Source organism: Ursus arctos, unplaced genomic scaffold (assembly GCF_023065955.2).
Source record: "Ursus arctos isolate Adak ecotype North America unplaced genomic scaffold, UrsArc2.0 scaffold_6, whole genome shotgun sequence".
Lineage (NCBI taxonomy): Eukaryota > Metazoa > Chordata > Mammalia > Carnivora > Ursidae > Ursus > Ursus arctos.
The window spans coordinates 25,601,378-25,623,192 of record NW_026623078.1 but is presented as its reverse complement, the minus strand read 5'-3'; the positions used below and the strand labels follow the sequence as shown (position 1 = coordinate 25,623,192).

The window sequence follows — 21,815 nt, the reverse complement described above, 5'->3', positions numbered from 1 at the left end:
CCAAGAGTTCAAGAAAACATCCTGTAAGTACCTTCTGAAGAAAAAATTATACCCATGCTTTAAAACAAATCACATTACATTGATAACACTGCTACATAAAATTATTTAAACTAATGATGGCTAAGCTATCCAAGGAACCTGTTTGGGTTTCATTCATTCATTTACTTACTTACTAATTTATTCTCTTATTCAACCTTTGGAGTGTCTATTACATGGCAGGCCCAGTCTCTGGGGAAATAGCACAGAATAACTAACAAGACCACTGTCCTCATGGACCAATCCAGTAAAGGCGGCAACAAATAAATAAATAATGAAGAAAATATTAGTATGAATTTTTTAGATATTGATAGAAAATGGCTGGGAGGCTACACTAGATGGGGTGAAAATATTTCCAAGGAAGAGGAGGAAATGACTGGAACAGCACTGGGAAACATGGAAGACACACCCACCTTTCCTACAGGACCTGAGGCATGTGGTTTAGCAACACAAAAATTTTTTTTTTCCTCCAGAAGGTTCCTGAGGAGGTAGTGTTATTGAATGATAGTCACATTTCAGTCAGGTTTTACAAGAAGGTAAAGAGAACAATCAGAGAACAGGCTAAGAGTATGTGAAATTAACTGAGGAGATCCTGAGTTCTCAGGAGCATAGGGGAAAAGGTTGAAACTGTGAGACTGATAATTTTTTTTATTAAAATTTTTTTGAGTTTAATAAGCAATTTCTGAAGTATTACCTGTTTATCACCTTACCTGTGTTTCCTTTTGCAATACACCAGAAGATTATCAAAAAGGAAAAACACCCGTTCTTGAATATTTCCAGAAGAAATTTTCAATAAGACGCCACACATTAGCATCTCAGTGCAGGTGTCGGTGATGTTGGATCCCTAGGTCAGAAAAAAATGGAGATAGTGTCTGATGACTTAACAGAAACTTTTATGTATAATTCTTTTTCTCCTTAGAAGTCTGTTTGTTTTTATTTCGAGATACAATATATGGACAGATTAAAAGTTCAAACATCATAAATATTTATACACTGGATGGAGGTCTCCTTCTCTCCCAGACTCTCCTGGTCAGTCTCAGCAAATACAACTGCGGGTAAGAGATTCTGTGTCTCCTTTTAGCTCTCATACACATGCATGCATACATAAGCACGGATGATACATGTTACCTATGTTCTTTTAAAAGGAGATGATTTCAAACATGCATAACATTCATGTCCCTAAAACTCCTCTCCTCCTCCTCTCATTCCCTGGTGTGGGAAAAGAGCTCCGTGGATACATCACAAAGTACACAAAATTCTCTAAATTTTTAGCAGGTCTCAATTTATATCTCCACTCCTGGGAGGGAGAGGAAGGAAAAAAGAAGAAATTAAAGGAAAAAAACTATTTAAAGAGAGCAACCATCCACAGAGCCTTTTACCCAACTTAAAAGTTAGCACAGGCACACTCAGTCATTAAATGAGCCCTCACTGCGTGCACACTAAGGTCAGATGATTCGTGACAGAACTGAGTCTTCACACAAGTGCTAACCATTGAGAGGAGCCACAGATGGAAGGAGCCTGAATCATGAACAGACGAAAGCTGCACAATGAAGGAGAGCACAAGCACTGGACTGTTGCGCGAGCGGATCAAAACTAACTAATTTGAGCCATTGTAAATGTGGCAGTCTATTTGTTTCTACAACCTAAACTATCACAACTGAGTTAGACAAAAAGAAAAAAAGAAGTTTCCAGTACTTAGCTGCTAAGCATGCTCTGCAGGAATACTTCTGTTTTCAATATGTCTGCTCTCTTCAAATCCGGGGATAAGTTTCTGGTTCTTTTTAAATGTAATGCTCTTATTCTTATTTTTGATAATTAAAAAACAGACCATTAGGGACGCCTGGGTGGCTCAGTTGTTAAGCGTCTGCCTTCGGCTCAGGGTGTGATCCCAGCGTTCTGGGATCAAGCCCCACATCAGGCTCCTCCACTGGGAACCTGCTTCTTCCTCTCCCACTCCCCCTGCTTGTGTTCCCTCTCTCGCTGGCTGTCTCTCTCTCTCGCTGTCAAATAAATAAATAAAATCTTTAAAAAATAAAAAAATAAATAAAAAACAGACCATTAATTTTAAATTTCATATTTCCACAGTAATCATTGATATAATATTTCTGATTGATTATAAAAACTGAAATTACAGTGGCAGTTCATACCTGTCAATAAGAAAATTCCCAAATGGGAAGTTAAGAGAATGTGATTGTGTTGAGTATCTATATTACGCACACATTTTATTTATTTTTTTATTTTTTTATTTTTTACTAACTTTATTTTTTTAAAAGATTTTATTTATCTATCTGTCAGAGAGACAGAGCACAAGCAGGGGGAGCAGCAGGCAGAGGGAGAAGCAGACTCCCCGCTGAGCAGGGAGCCTGATGCAGGACTCAATCCCAGGACCCTGGGATCATGACCTGAGCCAAAAGCAGATGCTTAACCAACTGAGCCACCCAGGCGTCCCTACACACATATTTTATGTTTTTATGTTTAAGTATTTTGTTTTATTAAGTTTTTTTATTTTAATTCCAGGAGAGTTAACATATAGTGTTGTACTAGTTTCAGGTGTACAATATAGTGATTCAGCAATTCCATACCTTCTTCAGTGCTCATCAGAATAAATGCACTCTTAATCCCTTTCACCTCTTTCACCCATCCCCCCACCCACCACCCCTCTGGTGACCATACACTACAAAATATTTTAGATTTATGATATTTCCCTTTCTTTTTTTCTTCATCATAAAGGTGGACATATAACTAGAGATCTATCAAAAATTTACACAATTTCATATCCTTCATCATGTGATAATTAAGTAAAAACTGTCATCAAATATGAATATAAATCCCAATTTCAGTGGCAATGATTTCTTATTTAAACACTATCCCTACTTCAGAAAAAAATTAAGATAGAATAGTATTAAAAATGTAAACAAGGAAACATCACATTGACTCTTGGACAGGAACTTACACGATGTTATGAAAGTGGCTTTATTGATAACAAGTTTACAAAAGGTACAAAGTATTTCACCTTAGACTATTTCTCATAGTAGCCCAAAAAAGTCAAGCAGGAAAACTAACTTGTTATCTTATTAAAGGGTAACTGAAGATGTTATTCTAATTTGCATATTAATCAGTCTCCCAAATAAGTTCCCAATATAAATATAGGTAGGTATTAGTAGATGCACTCCTACTTGACAGAAATCTTTTTTTAAAAGATTTTATTTATTTGAAAGAAAGAAAGAGAGTGAACACAAGTGGGGAGGGGTAGAGGGAGAGGGAGAGGGACAAGTAGACTCCCCACTGAGCAGGGAGACAGACATGGGGCTAGATCCCAGGACCCTGCGATCACGACCTCACCCAAAACCAACTTAATTGACTGAGCCACCCAAGCACCCCCCTACTTGACAGAAATCTTAACCATACATTTTCTGACTTGTTAATGATTATAATCTTTATTAATAAAATAAGAAGAATTTAATGTAAATTTGAGCTAAGTATAGTGGCTAGAGGCCATTTATTCCATCCTCTTACACAGTCTCACAGGAGATATTGTCCAAGCTCTGAAGAACTCATGGGAACTACTGTGTAAAATAGAAAGTAGGTATATTATTCTTGATGATAAAAATAACTGACATCCACACCAAATGTTCCCGTAAATACGGCCAATACAATCTCCCTTTGTAAACTTACCTATTTGGAAAGCTGTATTATAATCAGAAAGAATCCTGACACAAGTAAAAAACTCACAACCAGACAGTTACAGAGGAAAGGGCATGATTCTGACCACCACCATAGTTTCACCACTGACCCTACCCCTGCCTCTTCCCTGTTTTTATCTTCCTGTGACCTGTCTGCATGTTATTTGAATTGCTCTTCCCCATCGAGTTCTTGTTAGTTCATATCTTTTGTCTTGTCAGTGCCACAAAGACTTTCTAATGAAGTCATGCTTCCCAGTTGAGCAAAACCATCTCCAGTCCTGTGAACAGAGTGAACTGAATAGCAGGGCCATGCTAGCTAATGAGCCAAACATTCCTATAGGTCAGGTGTTGGAGAGACTGAGCACTGCCCGTCAGCAGCTGTACCTTTGATTTCTCATAAAAAAGCACATTTTATAGCAGGAAGCTTGCTCAGATGGTAGCATTAGACAAGTCAGAGACATGCCTGGACTGTTAGAGGTGGGCCTTCAACAGAATGTACAGATGGGGCTGGAGTTGCTCATTTATATACCGAGAGGGGGGGGGAGGAGGAAGGGGGGGAGAATATCTTAGTGAACTAGAATTAGGAATTAGAGCAGTTTGTAAGCAATGAGCTAGCAAAGTCTACCACCTGAACAAGACCATCCAAAATCGGTCTCTCTGTGCGTCTCTCTCCTCTTGCTCTCTCTTTTCTCTGCTTCCACTACAAACAAATCACACTTCTGAATGACTGCTTCGATTCTGTAGCTATGTTCATGCCTTCTAACCAATATAGAAAAGGATAGTAGTACTTAACTTATTTTTTTTAAAGATCTTATTTATTTATTTGACAGAGAGAGACAGTCAGCGAGAGAGGGAACACAAGCAGGGGGAATAGGAGAGGAAGAAGCAGGCTCCCAGCAGAGGAGCCTGATGTGGGGCTCGATCCCAGAATGCTGGGATCACACCCTGAGCTGAAGGCAGACGCTTAACGACTGAGCCACCCAGGCGCCCCAATAGTACTTAACTTAAGAGAATTAATAGACAATATATATAAAACTCCCAGCACAATGCCTAGCACAGAAAAGGACTCAATAAAGGCTTGTACAATTGACACTGCTAGCTTTAAAGATGATTTTCTTCTGCAAAGAGACTTCACCTATTTCTGATCTCGTCTGTGGTTCACTCTACATTGATTTTTATGGTTTAACTCTTTGAAGACAGTGTTATTTCTCTGATTCTCCAGTTATTGAGGGTAGACACATCTTGTTGCCTCAGAGAACACTGACTCTCACCCTGACAAAAAAAGCCTTCCGGCCTATTCTTGAACACTTCTGGTAAAATTAAGTTCATTCCCTGTTAAGAAAGGCAATTTCAGGGGCGCCTGGGTGGCACAGCGGTTAAGCATCTGCCTTCAGCTCAGGGCGTGATCCCGGCGTTCTGGGATCGAGCCCCACATCAGGCTCCTCCGCTGGGAGCTGCTTCTTCCTCTCCCACTCCCCCTGCTTGTGTTCCCTCTCTCGCTGGCTGTCTGTCTCTGTCAAATAAATAAATAAGATCTTAAAAAAAAAAAAAAAAAGAAGGCTATTTCGTTACTTAGCCACTCTAATTATTAAAAAGATTTTTCTAACTGTAGAGCCAAAATCTACCTCCCTTTCTACTCGCTGAATCTACTTCTGCCTCCTGGGAGTAGAGGAATACCCTCTTCAGTAGGATACGCCAGGCCCACCAACATCTGAAAATAGCCAATACATCTCCCTCCTGTCTTCCAAGCTATATAACTAGCATTGCCTTTGACTATTCATCCTATGGCTTGATTTGAGACACCTGCAAGATCCCTGAAGATCTCCTCTGAACTTTCTCCAGTTTGTCAGGGTCTCCCTTACTATGTAACACCTCTAGACGTGAACACTCCCACTCGGATGTGAGCTGGCAAATAAATCATATAGTGATAACATTAGTTCTCCAGTCCCCTACAATACATATCTTGAGATCATAAGATTATAACAGCACATTTATGGCAATCCATAATGTGGATTGCTCCATTCAAAGGGCTCCATTAGTTAAGAAAGCATCCAGGTCATTTTCCCCTATCCTGTACTTAAATAATTTGACTTTTGAAAGATTGAATCTGGATTGGTATCATAGCAAACTCTCAAACCCCTCACTAATATACAAATACATTATGTTTGGTGGCTCAGTCAGTTAAGCATCTGCCTTCAGCTTAGGTCATGATCCCAGGGTCCTGGAATCAAGCCCTGTGTCAGGCTCCCTGCTCAGCAGGGAGGCTGCCTCTCCCTCTCCCCGCCCCTCACTCGTGCTCTCTCTCACTATCTCTCTCTCTCTCAAATAAATAAAAAAATTTTAAATCTTAAAAAAAATACATTATGTTAAAGTCATTGCCGTAAGTTCCCATGAGCTCCTAGCTCCTGATCAAAACTCAGAATAAGATTAATTGACCTCTGTGAGGTCAAAACTTCTTTTCATAAACAACCCAAAGCATCTGTTTAATAATCTATTAATGAAATTTTGTGGGGTAATGACATCAAGCCCAATCATCTTGTTATGCTTCAAAGTCTATCTCGCAATATAAATGTAACCTCACTCGTATTATATTTTACTAAATCCTACTGAAACATTTCTATCGCTGAGGTGAGATGGCTTTAATATTTCACAGAAAGCTTTAAGAATGAGTACAGTATCTACCTTACCGTCTTCTACCATAGTAATCTACTATCATCACATGAAATCTCTTCAGTGAATAATTAAATAATTCCAGAGGATTCCTTATGCACTTAAAGGAATATGTGTTGAACATACACATTTGTCTAAAAAAACTCCTTCTAAAGAATAGCCTGTAACATTTTTCTTTATACCACGTGTATCTCGTAGATGATAAAGAATAACCATTGTGCTTTTGATTTACCATGACTGAATCTGTGCATGATTTCCACGACAATGGCAGCTAGAAATCATTAAGAACTATTTTTTAACCAGAGATGTACAATATGATAAATATTGAAGAAAATTTGACCAAGTGTACATACAGTGTTCTGTACGGTCATGAAATGCCTCTCACTTCAGATCCATGCCACATACAAGTAGACACTTAATAAGTGTCTCTTTTTGAACAGTGTTATAGTATATTTCCCCCTCGCTTACATGATAAATCTTTCTCTGTAGTAAAAACAATCTCACAACTTTATCTCTAAAGTAAATAAAATTTATGATATTTAGAAATTACGTGCAGTTTATTTTTCATTTACCTAGAAATGCCAGGAGAGTTTCTGGGGCTAGGAATAAAGAAGTCAAGCTACAAAATTCACGGGAGAAATTGAAATAAAGTATGGCTATGAGCATCAGATTGCTAGGTAAGAGTCAAGAGCGCTAAAGTCTATCAAAATGACAATGTCAGGTGAGTGAACTAGAAAATAAAAAATGTGAAAGCGGTAAAACACACCAGGCAGATCGTCAGAAGAGAGCAAAGCCTCTAGGGCAATAGTTCTCAAAGTTTAGAGTTTGGGAGACACACGTGATGGGCTTCTTAAAAATCCCAGGTTCCCAGGCACTACCTTCAGAGATTGAAACTGAGTAAAGATGGGGTAGGTCCCAGGCCATTACAGTAAATGCTGATACATGTGCTATCCTGTCAACATTCTAAGAAAAACTGCTTTGGAGGCTTGAGTACCTGAATCCAGGTGCTCAGGCTCACAGTATGGCAACCCTGCTGACCTGGAGATACAGGTGAGCACCGGTCTCTGCCTGAGGTAGTCCTGACTGCTTCCCAGTGCCCAGGGCAGATGGGTGTTGATCACGTTAACATGGTCTCAAATATACCACATGGTCACCTGTGGTACATTCCATCACTGGTGAATATTCACTTAAACCTGCATAATGTTACCTAACCTAGTTCACATTTAATCTTCATTTTGAAATTGGTGCTAATTTTTGAAGATAGAAATCTATTCTTTGGCAAATCTGTATTTAGTCATTGAACAACCATGTATGATAAACACTTTTCTCTAGATGAATACTAAAGTCAGGTTTTTACCATTTTTACAAACACAAGACAATGTGTTAAACATTTTCTCCTAGTATAAATCTCTAGCAAGTTGGCTTCTCTGTTCATAAAGAGAAAGAAAGAAAGAAAGAAAGAAAGAAAGAAAGAAAGAAAGAAAGAAAGAAAGAAAGAAAGAAAGAGGGAGAGATGGAGGGGGAGGGGATGTGAGGGGGAGGAAGAGGGAGGGAGAGAGGGAGGAAGAGAGGAAGGGTGGGAGGGAGGGAGGGAGGAAGGAAGGAAGGAAGGAAGGAAGGAAGGAAGGAAGGAAGGAAGGAAAAAGAAAGGGAAAGATGTTTAGTTAAATCAGCTTTGTACACTGGTTCATGGGTCACCACGTAGATGTTGAAAGCAGCAGATTATTTCACTGCGGGGGGGGGGGGGGGTACTGAGAAACCTGAACTATAGAAATACCTTTACAAAGATGGAATTTCATAAGACTGTGAAAAAAATACTGCCCATGAAAATAAGCTACTTTAACAGTATAGTGATATATCACAGTCATAAACCAACATTTGAGAGGTAAGCTGTAAAAGAATTATTTTAAAAAGTAAGAGGGCCTGCATAAATCATTAACTTTGAACTACCCTAAAGCCATTACACATAATGTAATATGTATATGTACATATTCAATGCAAATATTTTTAAATTATGTGTTTACCCACATGAATCATAGTTCTGCTGTCTTAGCAATCCCTTAAAAAATAAATAACCACAATAATGTACTTTTATCATCTAGATGATTTATATTTTTTAATGTGCATTTCCCTTTAGGAAGCCACATTTATCATGTAAAATCAAGCTGGTGATGAATTATATATAGAAAATTAAATACAGCAAAATCCCAGCAAGGGAGTTCCATGGATGGTTCTAATCCTGACTACTTTCATTAAATCAGGAAAGGAAGGCTGACTGACAGTTCAAGGTGAGAAGTAACCATACATAAATAACCGTGACAGGAGGTGGGAGTCTACGCATCCAGTGCCTCTCCTTCCAAAAGCTTCTCTTTCTACTCCAGCCTGTGGAAACCTATGTCATCCTCCCCCTTCACCATTGCCCCCGGCAGCTGCAAAGGTGAGCTACAGTGAGGGGAGCCCATCCATGTATGTCCTTAGACAAAAGAAAGAGAAACTGCAACTTTGGAAATCCATTCACAGAGACTGAATTTCAAACAACTGCACAGCGTTCAACTGTAATATGAGGAAATAAAAAGTCTTGCATGGTATATATTTGTGAACCATAAGCCAGAACAGGATGTTAAAGAGGATTAGAGAACATCAAAGGAGCAGAAAAATGAAACAAATAACAGAACTAGGTCAGAATCACTGCTACTAAGCAAAAAAGCCACAAATATTAAAAAAAAAAAAAAGCAGCCACTGACAATCAATATAGAACTACAATATAATTGTATCTGCATTTAATTACCGCCCAACCCACTATGTATCAGACACTGTCCTACATAGATGCCAGAGACCCAAGGCTTGAGACGTGACCTCTGCTCCCAATACTAGCGGAAGAAACAGATATGTAAACACAGAGTTAAATGCAGTGTGATCACTGCAATAATAGAGCATTAATAAAATGAGAGTTGGCGTGAATTAACAGTGACGAATATTAGGGATAGCTGTGTATTTATGACTATATAGGTTTATCATTAACTACAAAGTTCATTCCGCTCCATGCTGTGGTTTCAGGTTTCAATCATTCTCTGGGGATTTTTCTTTGTCAAATCTACACAGTACACCATTTAAATATCACCAATATGGTGAAAAGATCAGTCTGAAATGGACGGAACAGTGACCTCAGTCCCTAAGGCCAGGACCCGGAGGCAGTCCGTGGTGGCGACACGCCTCACCAGTGGCTCCTCTTCCCATTGTGGGTGCCTCACGGTACAAGAGCCAGCAAGAAAATAGTAACAATTGAGAATCTAATTTGTTAAGAAGTTGAATCATTTTGATTCTATATTTTGAGGTACACAATCAGCTTCCAATTATACAGTCAGCATACATGAAAAACTATTCAATTTCAAAGCGCCATTACAGAATTTAATATGAAAGAATGAGGAATTTTCATAGTTGGACACTAGTCCGGTGCCAAAGTATGCTTTCAGAAAATGACAACACCCAGAAAAGATTGTCAGAAGCGTGTGTATTTATTTTATGGCTCCTTTTCTAATTCTCATTGTTCCTTCAAGCATTAAAATCACGATTTATGAAGCACTGCAATGGAATAAATCCCCGCCTCTGAATAGACCCAATAAAAATAGTATTGCTAAACCATATCTGGACTATTTGAAAGGTTAAATCTTTTTATGTTAACAAGTTCTCTTAATATCTTATGTAAGAGTTCATTACTGATTCTTTGCAGCTATGAGGTGGCAAAAATCATTATAATAGGAAACTATTCACTAATTATCTGACCCCATTGTCGGATCTCCCTGCTTAACACCAGAGTCTATCTCATTCATCTTGTCAACTAAATGTTGAATGTCAATAGCAGAAAAACACAGATGCAGAGAGAAGGCATAATCTTGGCAAAGATGAAAGATGACAGGAAGCCTTGATACTTCCCCCAATCGTATGCAAAGCACTGACAGATGAAGTTTTAACAGAGCTAGACCCACTCACTGTGGAAGAAAAGAAAATTGACAAGAATGACAACTAGATGGGCGTTTCATAAGAGAATGGTTTCAATATCAAAGGAGTGTCTCAAGAAAATGAATGAAGCATTTGAATATTCTTTCAAAAAATCTTTTAAAACTACTAGAAAAGTTAAACATGAAATGAAGAATACCACATCATTTTATCATATAATGTCATAAAATGTATGCCGCCCTGCAAAGATTCAGCATTTGATTCACTCTTTTTGAGATTCAATTTATTAAGGGAAGTTACAACCTAGATTCTGTCATATATTAGATAAAACAAAGTAATAACATAAATGTTCATTTTACTAAAGTGAAGTCCCAATCAAGCTTTCCCTCCCTCTTCCACTTAGGAAATTCTGCTCCCCTTTCTACGTCACTTTCAGTGGTCTTTTTCCCAAACCACGTATCCTTAAATAACAAGGGCCATCTACAAGGGCGCCTGGGTAGCGCAGTCGCTAAGCATCTGCCTTCGGCTCAGGGCATGATCCCGGCATTCGGGGATCAGGTCCCACATCGGGCTCCTCTGCTGGAAGCCTGCTTCTTCCTCTCCCACTCCCCCTGCTTGTGTTCCCTCTCTCGCTGGCTGTCTATCTCTGTCAAATAAATAAATAAAAAATCTTTAACAAGGGCCATCTATAAATCAATTCTGCCTCAAGGCAGTAGACAAATTTGTATCTACCAAATCACCTTGTAGAGAAAAAGGAAACAGGTCTCATCACAACCTCTATTAGATTCACACTCATGAAGTAAGAGAACATGACGTGAAGTCAATACACTGTCAGACACAAACTTAATCATATGTAAAGCAGCAAATGGATGTTGAAATTATATTTCTCCATGTAAAAAGGTAACCAAAAGGTGTCAAATTTCTATTCTGTTTCATTTTACTTCCTAAAACACAGTAACTATTTTGATCTTATTTTTTCCAACACCTTCATATATTAATAATTCTCTCTTATTTTTTAATATAATTTTTTTCAGATTTGAGAGATCTATTCCAAACAGGCCTATCATGGATGTAAAGCTGAATTACCAAGTGACATAAGGCTTATTAATACTTCCTTGTCAATACAGTTCATATGACTCCAAAGATTACCGTTACCATTATAACACTATCTATCAGCCAAAAAGCAGACCAAGACCAAGAATGGTCCTGTTCTATGAAATGAATCAGTGACTCTGATTGAACAGCTAATGAACTTCCTTTCCAAGCACACTGATCATTGCCCTACAGTTACCTTCGGTAGAAAATTCTGCACAATGTTCTAAATGTTGGATGAGACATAAAATTGAGATACAATAAATCATACTAATAAAAGGCAGAACTTCAAATATGAGCAATTAAACTACAGATCTTCTGTCATGGCAGTCACTATGTAAAGAATGACAAAAACCTAATTTCTATAATCGATTTACTTTTAAATGGCAAGCAATCAATGTAATCTAAAGAACTAGCTAAATTTTTATCTGAGTAGGTATAATATTGCATGGTGACAAGGAATGGAGGGTTAAACTCTGCCATCCATTAGTTGTAAGCACTTGGGGTAAGTTACATGGCCCTCATTTTTTTAAATCTGTGTAATGAGGATTCTAATACCTCAGCAAACTGTTAAAGGCTCAGCAAGATTGCTTACAACGGAAGATCATCCTTTCCTCAAAAGGAAAGTGGATGATTGGCAATCAAGGACTTCTGTCCTCCCCTAAGCAAATTTACCCCAGCAAGACTAGAGGAATCTTAGATTTTGATCTTGAATCTTGAGGGACATAATATGAGGGTGGAAAAAATTATTAGAGCCTATCCATTTTAGTTAGGGCACTGATGAGCCTGTCTACCAGCTTCGGCTGCCTAGACACCCTTGCGAGTGTAGCTTTTCTAGTGATTCTCTGAACTACCCTACATCTTTTTAAATTAATTTTTCTTTTAGTTTCTGTGGCTTGGAACTATCTAACCTTAACTGAAGTGATATAACACCTTCAGTAGACAGGTTCATATATTAGACAAATGGGAATTTCTCAAGGGTAAAATCCTACCACTGAACCAGAGCTCTCAAATACTACTCATTTGCATAGCATTTTACGGTATTCAAAGCACTTCCACTTTTTTCGTTCGACTCCTGCCATAGCTCACATTGAATGTGGGAGAGGTCTGATGCATCATCCCCAAACTAAGGGTTAGAGTCCGGACTAGAAAGGAAGTCTGCTCAGAAGTCAGGCTTTTGCACTATGTCATCTGCTTTGGAACCACAGATTTCAATCACCTGTTTACCCAAATTCAACATAAAGGAATATAGCACAAAATACTAGACAGGCAAGATACCTGACAGATTTTACTATAAAAAACCTTCATTTGAGGGGCGCCTGGGTGGCACAGCGGTTAAGCGTCTGCCTTAGGCTCAGGGCGTGATCCTGGCGTTATGGGATCGAGCCCCACATCAGGCTCTTCTGCTATGAGCCTGCTTCTTTCTCTCCCACTCCCCCTGCTTGTGTTCCCTCTCTCACTGGCTGTCTCTATCTCTGTCGAATAAATAAATAAAATCTTTAAAAAAAAAAAAAACCTTCATTTGATTAATGGGAAAATAAGACCCTGGATAATTAAGTGACTTACTTGAAATAAACAATCCACCCAAAGTGGAATAATGCAAATTCATGGTGTATCAGACTCAGATACCATTCAAGAAATTGTAGTTACGGAGCAAGGGTGTCATCCCTAAGGTGGTCCTCAAAGGTCTGCAGGAGCTCAGGAAAGGAACTAGACAGGGAGCTGTTTTCCAACCTTAGCTCAAGCCTTCTCACCTCAAAGGGTCTTTAAGGAACTCTCTGTTCTTGGCTGACATGCCACCTGACATCTGCCCTTGGCCCTGTCCTAACCCCACTAGAGCTACTCTAAACCTACACAAAGCTGTTGGCAAGCTGAGCACCAATCCTTGTTTGCAATTCAAAGAAAGCTCTTTAACTATCCCCCTTCCCTCCCAGGGCCTGCATTCATCCTTTATGACTATTCCTGTCCTGTGCACCTTTGGAGTCCTGTCAGAAATTTCTCCTAAGCTTCCAGGAAGGGATCAGGCCTGAGTACCATAATAGCTTTCCCTCTCTCTCCAAGGTGGTGGACTGCGCTGGGGAATCAGGTTCTTAGCACAAGTTGCCAACAAGTTGGCTGGGCCTTCCTCCAAGCGGCACTCCCTCAGTGCTCCAAAACCCCCCCAGGCAGCATGGCTGTGCTGTGTCGTATGCAATCATATTCAAATCCTACTCAAGTAGAATCCGCATTGCTGCCCTTTTTGGGACCCAACACTCATATGATCTGCTCTGTGTGCGCTGGGACTGTAGTCATATCTGATTTCCTGCAGCCGGTTTCCTCTGTCCAGATGCCCCATTTTCCTCTCGCACTCCGGCTGTTTGTTGTAAATACAGCAAGGCTGGTGAGATTGAGGCACCCACTGTTATGGGCTGTATATGACATAGTATGACCCACACACATTCTTTGTTTGAGGAACTGGCATGCCGAGTGCAAGAAATATCAACACTTTTTAAAGAATCTCTTATTTCTGCAGTAGATGCAATTTTTAGGATATACGGGAGGAGGAACGGAATTATGACAGATTCCATTTCCCCAGAGTACCGAGAAGAATCTGTGAGGTTTTGTTTTGGTAAAAGGCCTGGCAGATATCAATGAGAAATCCTGCAATTTAAAGCAAGTTCGGGTTTTCTTCCAATGCTCGAGTGACAACAGAACGACAAAAGCAAACTTCAGTCCATTTTCTCAACCCAGCAGGGCAACCGCTCCCCAGGAAAGGAATTATCATCATGAATCAACTGTAAAACACACAACCATTTTAATTGACTGAAATGAGTAGCATTCATGCTGAAATGCGAGGTCACCCTGGACACTTGAAATGAAAGAATATAGATGAGGAGAAAGATTAGATCCCAGCTAGCATTTGAAGTTTCATGGTGAAGAGTGAACAAATAGGGGAATTTTCGGAGGTCAACGTTTGAGGTTTCTTTGCAAATTTGAGTGGATATAATTTTAGATTTAAATGGAAACCAACATATTGAAGACATGAAACAAATCAGTCAATTATAACATCCTAAAGATAAAAAGCAATCCACTCGAATTTGTGTGATACATTATTCGGCTGGAAACATTTTAAATCTTCTTTATACCTTTAAAAAATTTATCTTAACTGTTTATAAAAATAAATTATCCTCTTTGAAAGCTCATGCTCATCTCAATTAAGTCAAGTTAAAGACAAAATTTTAATTTATGCTTTATATAGCACCAAAATAATATAGGGCTCCAACCCCATGAAATAATAGGAATTCAAAGTTACCATAGATGAAAACATATTACAGATTCTGAAGATCACTCTTTGTTTGCTTTTATATCATTTAAAAAAAAACTTTCTCTAATGAATCATAAATCCATAAAACTTTTCATCTTGAATGGACCTTAAAAATCACATCATAGACAGTTCCTTCATTTTAGAAATGAGAAAATTCAGATTTAGAGATTAAGCGAGCTTAAAATGAAATTTGCCATCAAACACCTAATTTAGAATCTGAAAATAACAGTATCATAGAACACATTCGGAGCGTCATTCCCCTTCTTTACTCTCTCCAGGATTCAGGCTATGTACTTGTTGACCAAAGGAAGGCAGGAAAAAGGATAATCAAGGTGCACAATACTAAAATACCAAAGCTTATAACCGACACAATATTAGATGGCTCATCACAAAGCTTTCAGGTTGATGTTAAGTCGATTAACTGCCCCTTTAAAGATATTAAAAATAATAATGACAGCACTTTCCAGAAATGGTTACAGCCATTATCTGGGAAAATGACCATTTATGGTTCCATCCAATGTCAACAATTCTACACACAGCGAAAGACATAACAAAACTATTTTAAGCTCCATTGTTGAGTAGAGTGAATGTACCTCCCAGCCTTCAATGTGAGACTGCCATTCCTCTAGAACTTCTAATTTCTCCATCTGCCTCTTGGCCTCGTTTATGTTGGAACAGACAGCTTTCATGGCTTGGAGGGCTTCCATTACTGCTGCGTAGTCACTGTGTTTCCTTGGAGTCCGCTTCAGCAACTCCTGTTTATACACAAAAAACAAATCACCCTTTGATCTTCCGCTTTCTGGTACAGTAGGTTCAGACTGACCAGGAAATGAAAACTGCAGAGATCGTGAGAGCCACTTTCAGAAGTGACATCACAAACTCCACTAAGATCAAGATCAAAAACGAAAGGTTGAATCAATGAATACGCGTTACCCTGATACACATTTTGCAGTTTCTTTTTTTTCCTTAAAATTATTTTGCTTTTAAAAACTAAATTAGATTTCTCCTTTCAACTTGTCAAATATCTCACCCGCAGAGTGTAATTTTTTTATAAGATTGCCCTCTGCTCCAACAGAAATATAAGTTTATGTCTTCCTAGAGTCTTTAACTGAACATTAAGTCTTTAAATAAGTATGTCCCATAATTTTAAAAATAATTTAATTGCCTTATTTTCTAATACACTTTTGAGAAACTATAAAAACATGTCAGAAGTGAAGCAAAATTTTTAAATAATTTTTAAATAATTTTAAATCCACTAGCAAAATAAATAATTTATAAGTTACGTGATACTCCGTCACTAAAGGAGCAATTTATGTTATTTTCACCAATAACTCGGGTTCATTTTCTGCAATGAATTAATTGCCGTATGACCCTCAATAGCTTTTATTTTTGTTTTGATTTTTGCTGGGTTTTTTATTTTTTTGGCATTTTATGGTTTTTCCATTCAGGATATCAGAGCAAGAGTGATCTTTAATCTTTTAAATATATTAAAAGGTCTTGTTTGTTGTTTAGAAGCACAAAATTAAACATCTTCACCCACTGTCTAGACAGTTGTGACCACATTGCTTTTTAATTAGTCATTTGTTTCTTTACTACAGTTACCATCCTCATGTAACTAACACAATTACAGAAATCCTGAGGCAAGTCTTAAAAAGAATTTTCTTAATTCTTAACATACAGTGGGAAAATATGCAGTTGTTATAGTCTCTTGAGGTCTGTTACTGTTGAAAATTCTACCATAAACTTTGACCTTGCATTCAATATGTTCACACTCCATTCTGCAGAGCTAGCACCAGAAGAATACACATGACATCACTCCCAAGACAAGATTTAAAAACTTATGTTGGATCACAAATCCATAAAAGAGATATGCTGGCTTCTCCAAAAATTCTGAAGGGCAGAAGTATTTGTAAATTATGTGAAGTGGTCAAGTTGTCTGCAGATTTTGATTTGGGGCCTTATGGAATTGTGACCAATGGGTATCTGTGGAGTTGAGACATGAATTGAGATAATGTGAAATAGCAATGACTAGTAATAATCTTTTGTCAGTTGCTTTCTATGAACCCTGTGCTGGTTGGCCCAACCGATAATTCCAAGTTCCACAAATAAGACTGATAAATCTTTTCTTTAACACACAGCCTAATTCCCAAATGTTTTTCTCTGAATAAATAAATCCATTCAAAATCAAAGAGATTATCAGCCCAATGGTACAAAAACAACAAAAATTATCAACACCAACTTATCTACTGCCTAAGTAAATAGTTTCTTCATGTTTCTTTGTGAAGATAATCATCCAAAGAAGGGGAGGGGAAAGATGTCACCTTTCCACTTCTTAAAGGTGCTCTGAGTTGGTCTTTTTCTTCCTAAGCAAGGGTGTGTCCATGATTCTATCTTTTGAGAGGTCAGCTCAGCCAACCCTATCCGGTGGTCATCCCTATCCAGAAGTGATTTAGAACAACTACTTAGCATGATGTGTTTCTCTTAATATCACTATCCCTTCTGACTCTTAAAACAAACAAATGCCTGGGATTCCAAAATCAGGTCCAGGAATAGCTAAAGTGATCTGAGTCACCAAGTCAGGAGTCTGAAAGGACTCTCAGAAAGATAGGACTCACGTTTGCACCAGTCCTCCTGACCTTCTGAAGAGCACACTAAAGCTCTGAAGAACTAGAGATCCCTGTGACAGCTTCTCTCTGTGGCTTAACCAAGCAATCTGAACTTGTTTTTTAATAAGGAGAAATTGTTTTCAAAGAAATTTTACACAAAAACCCAGTTATACAACTCACGGAAGTCATTGTTTTAAAAACATGTATTTTTAGCTCAAATTCCTTATATTTGTTTCTCAAAAAGTAAATCAGTAAGAACACCAGCTAGTAAGTGCATAGCATATTGGAGTATTTTAAAAATTTAGAGAGGAAGTAGTAATGAATCTATTAAAATAGATTAGAATCAAATATATATAAGTAATCATAGCTAACATATATGGAATACATACTGTGCTAAATGATTTGCATAAACAGTTCAATTACTATTTTTACGTAATACCTTTTCCATATGCATATATATGTATACACACAATACACAAACAGATATGTATCTATTATACACATTCTTGCAGACATACGCTACAATTTCATTATCATTTCTGTTTCAAAAATAAAAACCCAAGGCTTTAAGAGGTTAGATTATGCATTCAGTCACACAGCTAGTAAGCAGAATATTTAAGATTTGAACTCAGAGGTCATGTGCTGAATGGCCATCCCAAACTGCCTATCCTGCTGTTGTAGTTCCAAAAAGCACCGTTTCCAGAATTGCTATTCTAATCTATTCGCGTACTCTTGCATTACAAGCATAATTAGTACATTATAATATGTTTTTCACAATAACAGTTTTGGTCATCGTAACGTAGGTCATGGACCTATGACCATTAATGGAGCAGGGCCGGTCGTCTATAGGCAGCATTTGCTTAGCACTGTCACTCTACATCCTCTCATTTATTGTCCCATGTGACCCCCCCATTCCCTGTAATACTGATTCAAAAACCAAGTTCTGAAATTATGCAACTTTGACTTTAACTTCATTAGCATCAAGAAGTCATCAATGTTAGACGAGGTCAGAAAATATGCCAACAGTAGATTTACTTAGGATAAAGAACCCTGTAGAAAAAGTGTGATATAAACTGGTCATAAGGTACTTAATGGGATCTATTTTGTTACTAATTAATTTACTCTAAATAAAACTCAAACAAGTGTGTTTTCTACAAAGATCACTAAAGTCTCTTTTCCCAAAAGATTTGTTTCCTAATCCATATATATATGTGACAAAATAGCTATTTTCCTTAGTAATTATGATCTGCCCTTTCTTTAGAAAATCAGATTATCTAAAAGAAAAATGTTTTAAAGACCATCAGCAAAATATGCAGATATAAGGAAAATACTACAGTGAAATAAACACATAACATACCTTCAAAAGGAGAGGGTACTTGCAAATTCTTTGTATTGGTGTTACTAAATATCCTTCCAGGGGAACATCTGTGTTCTTCCGTCCTCCAAGTAGCATGCAGTTCTGAAGTGGAAATAAAAATAATTAATTACAATTTTTTAAACCTGAAGCCATGAAATTTTCTTCTACCATAAAATTTTCTGCTAAAAACTTGTGAAAGCCTGTCTCTATACCTTCTTTCTCTGAGATGAGCCCATGAAATCACAAATAACACTTACAGAAGACAAAGAGAAGTATTTTCCCATTTCATATTAGTTATAGGAACCAAAATATGTTTTGAATATATATCCTGAAAATCAGTTTTTATATATTCTCCTAACTATGAAGTCTGAGGAAAAAGAAATAGGATAGAGATGGAGGAATGGATGGATAGGTGGGTGGATGGATGGACAGACAGAGGGATGGATGAATAAATAATAGACACAAAGATACACAGATCAATCCTGCTTTTTAAGGGAGCTATAGCTGAATTGTGGTGTTGTGTTGTAAAGAGCAGGCCTAGAGACGACTGGGTTCTACACGTGCTCTGCCACTAGTGATGTAACTTGGGTTGATTTCAGAATGCTAGTTTTCCTGTCTATAAAACTGTCCTGTTTCAACCAAGTGATTGCCAAATCACTTTTAGCTATAATACCTCACCAATGACACTGGCCAGCCAGTCTCAGAGAAGGAGGTCAGATATGATCTCCAGAGAGGCAAGATGAAGGAGAAATCTCAAAATCAGCAATCAGAGTAAGATGAAATAGAAGAGAAAATCAACTCTGATATTTAAAAAAAAAAAGCCTATAAACTCTGAAGCATCTGGTCTTTATTTTATAGTTTAACCGTCAATAAAAAAAGAAAGAAAGAAAGAAAAAGATTTGAAACTTGTGTCAAATCCTGTTTCTGCAAGGCCTATCAGAGTGACTAGCAAAAAGAAAGCAGTTCATATGGGGCGCCTGGGTGGCTCAGTCGTTAAGCGTTAAGCCTCTGCCTTCAGCTCAGGTCGTGATCCCAGAGTCCTGGGATTGAGCTCCCTTCTCAGCGGGAAGCCTGCTTCTCCCTCTCCCACTCCCCCTGCTTGTGTTCCCTCTCTCACTGTGCCTCTCTCTGTCAAATAAATACAATCTAAAAAAAAAAGAAAGAAAGAAAAGAAAGCAGTTCATAAATATGTAATGAAGGGAGAAGAGGGCTCCTCAAATATCATACTGATAATTTAGCCACTTTTATACCAGCATTTTAAGACTACTGTCTTATATACATTGAGAAGGGAGACCAAGTGCTGAGCAGGAAAGGATAAAAAGAAAAGACTGAGGATAGCAGAACAACCCCCCCACCCCACTTGGCTTTAGCACCAATTCGTGTATTCAAGTCAGCAAAACTAACACCATGACTTTAACTTCACCCAAACACTTTAGAAGACAGGGCAGCTGACTCAAGCATGCTCTTCGAGGGCCTCATCCCCTATTGCAATCAGCTTATCAAAATATTCTTTCCAACTCTGCATGGTATTGTCCCCAGTGGAACCATATGAAACACAACTATGTACATCTCACTATATTTCCAGTGATGTTTCAGTATCCCCATACATGTTAACACCCCTTATAAATGTGGCCACCCCCTTTCCCTCGCTCCGGATTGAAGTACCCTAAGAAATTCATGATTGCTTAACACACTGTTAATTCCTTGTCTGACAGCACGGAACAGATTATACACTGTCTTCATAATAGCAGAGGTTGGTTGTCACGTTAGACTGGCTTATGAAAGCCAGCGCTCTCCTAATGTGTACATAAAGAATGTCTTCTAAATGAGCTCCCAGAGATTTCCCTGGTGATGAACACTTACTAAGGTGGCAACATATCTGAGTACCCCAAATAATACCATCACCAAATCTGTAAACTCTTCCTTGTTTTTCCGAGAGTGATTGTTATTATCCCCACTTAATGGACATAGAAAATGACACCAGTGATATAATGAATTTCCTAAAGTCATTGGGATAATTAGTGGTCACTTTGTGTCAGGGCAGGAATTATAAAACCCAGGTTTCCTACCAGACTGTAGGCTCTTCCTTGTGCTATAGGATCTTCTACAAACCAGCACTCTGGAGACACTACCGGCACGGCTTGACACAATTCAATCAATAAACTAGAGCAAGGTGAACAAAGAGTCAACTCTGCTGAGAACAGAATGGATTCACAAATGGATGGCAAAGTTCTAACACTTCATAAAGAGCTCTAAAGTTTTAGTGGCATAGGAGCCTCTTCTGGCTGTGGCAGAGAAAAAGGATCAGTAAATCCTCTTCCCAAAAAACAACTGTAATACTCAGCACAATTGTCAAAAATTTCAATTTCAGGGCTCTGGAAGTCAACTAAAGTCAAACAAAAAATTGAGAAGTGTTTATTCATGAAAAACTGCTGAATTTTCAGGTAAGAATGGTGGGAGTCTATGGCATTCTCACCTGAGCTTCATCCACCTTCCCCGTGCCTCCCCCTGCCCCTCCCCTCCCCAGCTCACCCTGCGCATTGGCCCTATCAAAATGGTGCTTTCACAGTGGCTCTATTGCAGTGACCCTATCACAGGGACCCTGACACAGTGATAGGCTCTGAAAACCTGCTTCCAGATGGGGCTGCAGAGAGTACAACTCTCACACCCAGGGGTATTGTCAATAAAAACAGCATACTCCATAAGAAAAATGGAGACGCCCACAAGTCTCTTAGCCTGAGATCACAAACCTCCTTGGAGCAGGTGTCAGACTGTGCACATGCAGAAAAGACCCAAGGGGAAGGGGGATCCCCATGGAAAGAAAAACCCAGATCTGACTTGAAAACTGCTTGCCCTTTGAATTTCTCCCCCACCCCCAAACTCACACATAGATCCATAGACAAGATGATTAAAGATATTCGATCACCTCTGACAAATTGTTCACTGAACTAAGTTAAGCAGTCACTGGAGTGACCCCTAAAAAGAAAGGCTAAACTATAAAACAAAAAACCGAGTAGAGATAGCAGCTGCACATACAAGACTCACACGTTCTCAAATCAAGTCCAGGAAAGTTACTAAAAACAAAACAAAACAAACAAAAAACAATAACC

The 21,815-nt window shown here is 38.4% G+C and overlaps 1 protein-coding gene across 4 annotated transcripts in view; it reads right to left on the bottom strand.

Moving 5' to 3' along the window:
* The window catches only part of PREX2 (phosphatidylinositol-3,4,5-trisphosphate dependent Rac exchange factor 2), a 270,321-nt gene that overhangs the window by 175,785 nt on the left and 72,721 nt on the right, over positions 1-21,815 (bottom strand). For all 4 annotated transcript variants that reach the window (XR_006409186.3, XM_026495929.4, XM_044382804.3 and 1 more), the window contains 3 exons: positions 18,706-18,807; positions 15,336-15,497; positions 747-880 (listed from right to left, as the gene is read on the bottom strand). Coding sequence is in view for 3 of the 4 variants with exons in the window: in XM_026495929.4 (XP_026351714.1) it covers positions 747-880; positions 15,336-15,497; positions 18,706-18,807 (398 nt within the window). In the remaining variant the exon portion in view is untranslated. The remainder of the gene's footprint in view (positions 1-746; positions 881-15,335; positions 15,498-18,705; positions 18,808-21,815) is intronic.